At 33.4% G+C, this 7,651-nt stretch overlaps 1 protein-coding gene across 1 annotated transcript; it reads left to right on the top strand.

Annotated features, from left to right (window-relative positions):
• Positions 1-5,187: 5,187 nt before the first annotated feature.
• On the top strand, positions 5,188-5,650 carry LOC124837222 (uncharacterized). Its single transcript, XM_047312530.1, has 2 exons — positions 5,188-5,500; positions 5,640-5,650. The coding sequence occupies exons 1-2, from the start codon at positions 5,188-5,190 to the stop codon at positions 5,648-5,650; spliced, it is 324 nt and encodes a 107-aa protein (XP_047168486.1).
• Positions 5,651-7,651: the final 2,001 nt, after the last annotated feature.

Below are 7,651 nucleotides of genomic sequence, written 5' to 3'. Positions count from 1 at the left end.
AAGAAGTTGATTTATGATTCCATTGAATATATTTATGTTTTAATATAATTTTCATTCACAATATACGTTTCTGGATTATTCTGGACTGTTCTGGCTATAAAAATATATGCAGGTCTATTTCTATAGTTGGGATGTTGCAGAAACAGACCTCTTTTAAAAAAAAAACATGGGTATATGCCTCAGTTGAGGTCATAACCGAGGTAGAAAGGCCCGTTATAGCCTCGGTTATAGTCACACCCGAAGCAGAAAGGCTTGCAGATGAGAAAAAAAAAAGAACTCTACTGCCTAGGTTCAAGCTACAACCAAGTGGGACATACTGCCTCGGTTCACAGGGAACCGAGGCATAAAGTCCTACGAAAAAAATTAAATAAAATCAAAAACTTTACTGCTTCGGTTAAGGCTGAACTGAGGCCAAATCCTCTCTTTTTATGCCTCGATTCGCACCCGAGGCAAAAAGTAGTTGACTTTTTGTCTCGCCTGCATATGTCTCGGTTCGGGAATCGCTACCTATAGGAAAAAATAATCGTTGTCGTTTCCCCTTACTGTACTAGTGTTGGGTCCAAAAAAAGCCCACAAAACTAAAAAAGTCCTTCATTATAAAAGCCACAGGGCTAAATACCCCAAAAGTCCTATGGTCAGGTCTATGAGTTTGCACCCATATACGAATTGTAATTGTTTAAATCATAAATATATTAAATAACAAATATCAAGTGTAAAAAAATTAAGGTGTATGTAAATAAAAAGAAAATCCATAAAACATACATAAAATTAAATAAAAAGTTTAACTAGCCAAAGACTCCCTAAAAGTGTCAAGAGAATAAAGAACTTGTTCTACAATCACAACAAGCATTGCGACTACAATAGTGACCAAAGTCATAATCTCAAATCTAAAAATTTACCAGGATAGAGTCATAATCACAAATCTAAAAATTTACCAAAACAAATAGCAGTTATGGCCTTTTGAACTGAGTAACTGAGTCTATTATTGGCAATTTATCAGATATAGTTAATTGATTGTTATAAAACTACTTCCAATGTTCATGAATAAGCTTTAACAAATGGCTCAAAATAAGAGTTAACTTACATCAATGCCCTCTTGACCAACTCCATACAACCTCCTGCAACCACGACAAAAGGTAAAGACTGAACCAAAAAGCAAAGATAAAACAACTAAAACAAGATAAACCAATGCAACAAGATCACATAACTAGCAATGAAAAACACACCTCAAGAATGTCTTCACCGTTGGACCACCCAATTCAAACCTCAAAGCTTTCAATATATCGGCTTCCATATTCACAGCCTTCATCAAAAAATTGCAAAAATAAATGCAACCCAAAGCCAAAGCATGCAGTAATATCAGCAACAAACGAAACACAATAACCACCTCTTCCTTATGGACCACTATTTAAAAAGGGTATATATTCTACTTCAAGTCTATTGTAAAACAAAAATAAGGATAAAAATTTAGCAGCCACCTTATTAAAGTTAAATAATTGGTCCATTTTACATGTATGAGTATTATTAAGTTGAATCAAAAGTTGTAAAGCTATCAGTTTTGATGTGCACGTGTTTTGCCTATTTGGTAATGAATAGGTTGGCTTGTTAATTGGAAATTCATATTATGCAGTTTAAAGTGTTTGAAAAAACTGAGTTGCAAATTGTGGTTAGTGTAAGAATGAAGGTTGATTTTGGTACCTATGTATTGAGATGCACATAATAGAAGCTCAACAGCAACTTCAGAAGACCTTGAATTTGTATGGACCTGGTTTAAAAAATGTCATAAAATTTACATCACATCCAAGAAAGTAAACCCACAATAAGGATAAAAGGTAAGTAAAAATGTTTAATAAATACCCAATGACAATAAACCTAAGGGCATTCTAAAAATGAAATAACCTTCTATCAAAGATGAACATAAAGTATTAGAGTTAGATAGGCCACACAAACCTTTGATAGATGGGCAAATACTGCTTTTCTCATCCCTTGAAGACATGTTACCTTATTTTTCATTCTAGTGATGCCTATATTAGATAATGCTTCCACTTTGATTGAAAAGGGCACCACAATATCGTCAAGAAACAGAAATTCCACAATTTTTTCTATGATTAAACTCCTATAGCCCATGGCCTTTTCGGACTTGTGAAACTCTTGAACAAAGGAGCCAACATGACACAATTCTTTCAATGCTATTTCCCATAATAATTTTTTTTGAAATCTTCAATGACATTTGACATAAATTTCTTCAAAATATTCTCAAATATTTATTTTTGTAATGAAAAAACCTCTGAATGAAACATAGCAAGTGTTAGAATTAATGAACCTTGTTTCTCAATACCAAGAGGGGGTGAATTGGTGTTTTATAAAAACGTACACTTTTTAAATCTTTTTCGCAAATATGAATGATCTTCAAATCTTTCTTGTGCAGTAAGCAAATATGTATGCAATGAAACTGGAAATGTAAAGAGGTAGGAGAGAAAAACAAACACAGTTTTTATCCTAGTTCATCAATGCCTACATCCAATCACCCTCCCAATCAATCGGAGAGTATTTCACTATAATGATCAGAGTATTACAGCCAAGGCTTTACAGAGCACACTCAAATAAACACCTTACAAAATGTCAATCAAATATAGAATAGAATACACATGCAAACATAGAACCCCTTGTCCCTATTGTAGAAACCCTTTGAGAATCCCCTCTCAAAGTCAAGAACTCCCCACTCTTCTTCTTGACGCGCACGTCCAGGGAAACATCAAATCAAAGATTGCAAAATCTTCTCCCGATCAAAATAGATGCACCTTCAGTCATGCTAAAACGATTAGCCAATACAGTCCAGTCAATTACCTCTCAAGAATTCCTCAAGTTTCTTCAAATTCTTCACGTTCTTGATTCTTGGAGCGTTTGTTCAACCTGTAACACTTTTCTCATAGAGAATATCAGATATGATAATTTACAATTGATCAACAGTTGTTACAGAAAATTCAAACAATGCGTCCATATATAATTTGTATCAGTTCTGACATAAAATAATCGATTACTATACTTATGTAAACGGTTACATTAAATAGATGTAACAAGATTACAACAAACTCAGCTCTTAATTGAATGCTCAATTAATGTAATCGATTTTTATTAAATGTTAGTCAAACACATTTAAAAATATGACCATTAAAACATTTTGACTAAGCTAAAAATAGTTTTCAAAACTTAACATGCTTAATTGAATACACAACACATGTAATCGATTAATCTTAATGCTTAAACATATTTTGAAAATTTTTTCTTCCCAAAAACTCATCACGACACATTTGAAAATGATATATGCAAACACATAAGTTTTAATTGATTCAACAACTAATGTAATCGATTCAAACTAGTTGTTTTGCCACAGTTCAAAACATAAGTTGTCTGATGACCTTAATTGATTACTACAACACTGTAATTGATTATGTCATGAAGATATGCTTTTGTGCATGTGGTTTTCTTTATGCAGAAATATACTATGTGCATACACAGAATAATCACATCATAATCACAATAGTATGCATAAATCACATAGTATGTCCAACATATGCATTTGTCACAATATATGCATTTATCACAGTAAGCATGTACAAATTCACATATGTATAACGCAACACATAAATACTTTTCTATTGTGACATGGCAACATTCATGTGTTGTTGCTATTAATGTGTTGTCATCATCAAAAACAACATAACAGGGATTGGGTTTAGCTATCACATTGCTCCCCCTATCAACAACAAGTGTATGCAATCCCTTCACTATAAATCAGTACCTAGAACCCAATAAGTACCTCGTTCACGATTCTTCTTTTCAACCACTCGATCGTCGCTTTTCAACCACTTGATTGTCGGTATCGCTGCCGCCTATACCATCGTGTGTTGCCATGTCGTTGACTCCACTATGTGTTGTCGTCGGCTGTACCACCAAGCATTGTCGTCTGCCCGTAGACTACACTGTGTGTTGCCATTGTTGTCGAGCTCTTAGGCATTGTCAAGAAGAAAATGGGATGTTCAGGGTCAATAGAGAAAAATGGGGGTTTTAAGGGCTAAGAGGCTAACCGGCCCTAATTTAATCCCAACCCATTTTCTGGGGTTTTGGGGGCTAGGGGCTTTGGAAAAGCCTCACCAAATGTGAGTCAAACAAAATGGGCCTTAGTATAGAAAACGCCAGGGTTGGCCTTAAAGCTTTGAAAAAATTTGACAACTCTAGCTGTCACGTCAGTACAACACCATTGTCCACCTCAACATTTTTTTTATTTCGTTTGCATTTTATTTCATTGTAATTTTGGGCCAAACTTGCCTAGGTTTTAGGACCCATGAACCAGGACTTTCATACCTCTAGGATGTAAGGGAGGCTAGAGTCTTAGGTTACAATGGAAACCAGGAGGAATGTTACAGTAGTTACAAATATCTTAGTGGAAATGGGACAATATATATATATATATATATATATATATATATATATATATATATATATATATGGATTTTGTATCTCATTTGCCTAGGTCATTGAAGGGACCTAATAACATTTAGGTAATCGTGGACAGATTGACTAAGTGTGTTAATTTCTTGTCGATAAATCAGCGAATGTCATTGGAGAATGACCGAATTGTATATTCGTGAGAATGTACGGTTCCATGGAGTGCCCGCATGTATTGTTTCAAATCGAGATTCGAGGTTCACCTCTAAGTTTTGGCAAACTTTAGGTACCCAGTTGAGGTTGAGCTCGGCTTATCATCCTCAGACCGATGGACAGTTTGAAAGGACCATTCAATCTTTCAAATATTTGTTGAAGGCATGTGTTTTGGATCATCTAGCGAGCTTTAACGAGATTCTACCTTTGGTAGAGTTTACTTACAATAATAGTTATCATTCTAGCCTAGGGATGGCACCATTTGAAGCTTTGTATGGAAGGAAGTGTCGGACGTCGTTATGTTGGTTCTAGGATGGTAAATTAGTGACTGTAGGTCCGGAGTTGTTACAACAAACTACGTATGAGAGCAACATGAAGTAGACAGAAGTCATATAGTGATCAAAGGAGGAGACCTTTAGAGTTTGAAGTTAGAGATCTTGTGTTTATGCGATTGACACCAATAGCATGAGTTGGGAGAGTTATTAAGTCAAGGAAGTTAATGCCAAAGTTATTGGACCATATCAAATGCTTAGGAGAATTGGTCCAATAGCCTATGAGATAGTACTGCCACCTCAGTTGGGGAACTTGCACAATGTTTTTCATGTGTCTCAATTGAGGAAATACGTGCCAGATATAAGTCATGTGATGGAAGTGGATGACATTCTAGTCAAAGAAGATTTAACCATTGATGTCAGACCGGTAAGGGTGCTAAATGTGCAAACTAAGATGTTGAGAGGGAAGGACATTCGCACAGTGAAGGTGTTACGGGATGAAGCTACTCAGGAAATTACTTGGGAGTTTGAGGAAGTTATGAAGAAGGAGTATCCTTATCTTTTTGGTAAGTATGTCAATTTTCGGGGACAAAAATTCTTTTGACGAGGGGTGAATGTAAGACCCGAGAAAAATGTAGTTATTAAAGGATAAAGTGGGTTTGAGATATGAGTGTTGCTTCTTGGTAATTGGTGTTTAATGTTTAGGTGTTTCGTAGAATTATAATTGTTATGTTGATTACTTAATATTATTATTGATAAAGTGTAACACATGATTGGTATGTTATTAAATTAGTGATTTACCAATATGATATATTGGTTTGTCAGTAGGAATGTTGTTTTGGATGGAATGGATGTGGATTCAATGCCTAGGGAAAAGAGTTTAGGAGAAACTTATATTTTAAGAGAATTTTTGGCCTAGGGGCAAAAGGGTATTTTTATCTTCATTAAATGGTGCAGAAATTAAGTTAAGAGGTGTAGAAAGTAAAGGTATGCAAAATAAAATAAATCTGAAAATGAAAAAGGGGATTTACGTAAAGAGTTATAATATTTAGTAGTTATTGATATTTTAAAAACAAGTTGAGAGAAAATAAGAGAGGAAATTTTGGTGATTTTATAGATTAAGTAGGAGATCTTATTTTAAGCAAAAAGATAAAGATAGAGTAAAAGGAGATAAAAAGAAGCAGAGTAAAACGAGTCTGCACTTTTGAAGAGTTATAAACAAGCATATAAGCTTCATCTCTCCTAATTAGTCTTAAAGGATACTTCTATTGCTACAAGGATACGAGCTTTGTGGCATTATCCTCTAGACAATTGATGTCATGCTTGTATATCTTTATTTAAAGGTGTGTAAAGTTATGAAGTAAGTATAATATAGTCAAAATTATTAATAATAAAACATATTAGTTGATTGTATTTGGACATTAGTAAGCTTCGTCATGGATGGAGGATCTAAAATGGTACTAAACTTAGAAGTCCATAAATGAGTCCTTCTGCCAGGCCAAAATTGTGTGCTCCCAAAACTTGAATTGGGTAATAGAGTATGACAGATATCCCAATGTGACTTAACTCCATATGGACTAGACATAGTGAGTCAATGCACAATGCTCACATCTACAAATAAAATAAAATTGGAAAGGCAATAAAAGCAATTCACCACCAACCACTTAAGCAGCATAAGTATGATCCACTGTTGGAGAATGGTGAAACAAAGCAATAGACAACAAACATAACTTGCTGTGAACAACGAAAACACGTCCTTCTAATGGGATCTGTGGAATTCACTCAACTAAAGGTCACATGACTCGCTGAATACGACTGAGCAATTCAAATTCATTGGTTTAGGAACATCATTCTATGTGATTAATTGAGTTGTTAAAATTTCATGGAATAGATTTACCAAAACTGTGACACCTTTATTCCTCTGATTTACCTCTCCTGGAATTGATACTAACAATAGCTATTATTTCAAATGAGTATGATTCATTGACTTTAAACATTTTTTGGTTAAAATTGTTGGAGTCTATGAAAGTAAATAACGTGGCTATAAGAATATATATGATGTCTTAAGAATTTATATTAAATTTTTTTCATTTCAAAGACGAATAATAAAGTGATGTTTAACACTTTTATTAGTAAAACCAGTTATCTTTCTAGACGATACAGCAGTTATATTTTAGGCAAATAATATTTTTTATCAGCATGGAAATAATCTTATTTAAGTTGAATATAAATATTGTTGACATGAACGCTTTGAACTTTCGGGTAACATTAGTACAATGTGTAGCTAAGTTTTATTATATGCATTACAATTACACAACCTCAGTATACAAAGATCTCTTTAGTGACACATTTATTGAACACAGTGAAATTTTAGAGCATTTTCTATTTAACATTTCTTGAAAAAATTATACATTATTTTATAATATAAATTAAATTTTAAAGAAGCTTTAAAATATATATTATTGTCGTCTTTATTATCATTCATACTTGCAAAAATGATAATACTTTCCTTTATTTCATGCCTTGCAAAAAACTAATTATTAAATGGTCGTTGTTGAAGTACTTAAAATATACTCACTTTTAAGTAGAAGACGTTTAAATAATAATAAATGGTGTGCCTTTTCAAGAAAAAATAATAATACATTTTCCAATATACTGTTAATAGATATCTTCTATATTACATTAATTTTATATTATACGATAGACATAACAATGAA

This window comes from Vigna umbellata, chromosome 5 (assembly GCF_029865625.1).
Source record: "Vigna umbellata cultivar VRB3 chromosome 5, Vumbellata_1.0, whole genome shotgun sequence".
NCBI classification, from domain to species: domain Eukaryota; kingdom Viridiplantae; phylum Streptophyta; class Magnoliopsida; order Fabales; family Fabaceae; genus Vigna; species Vigna umbellata.
Note: the sequence above shows the minus strand (reverse complement) of the source record. Positions and strands in the feature narration are given on the sequence as shown.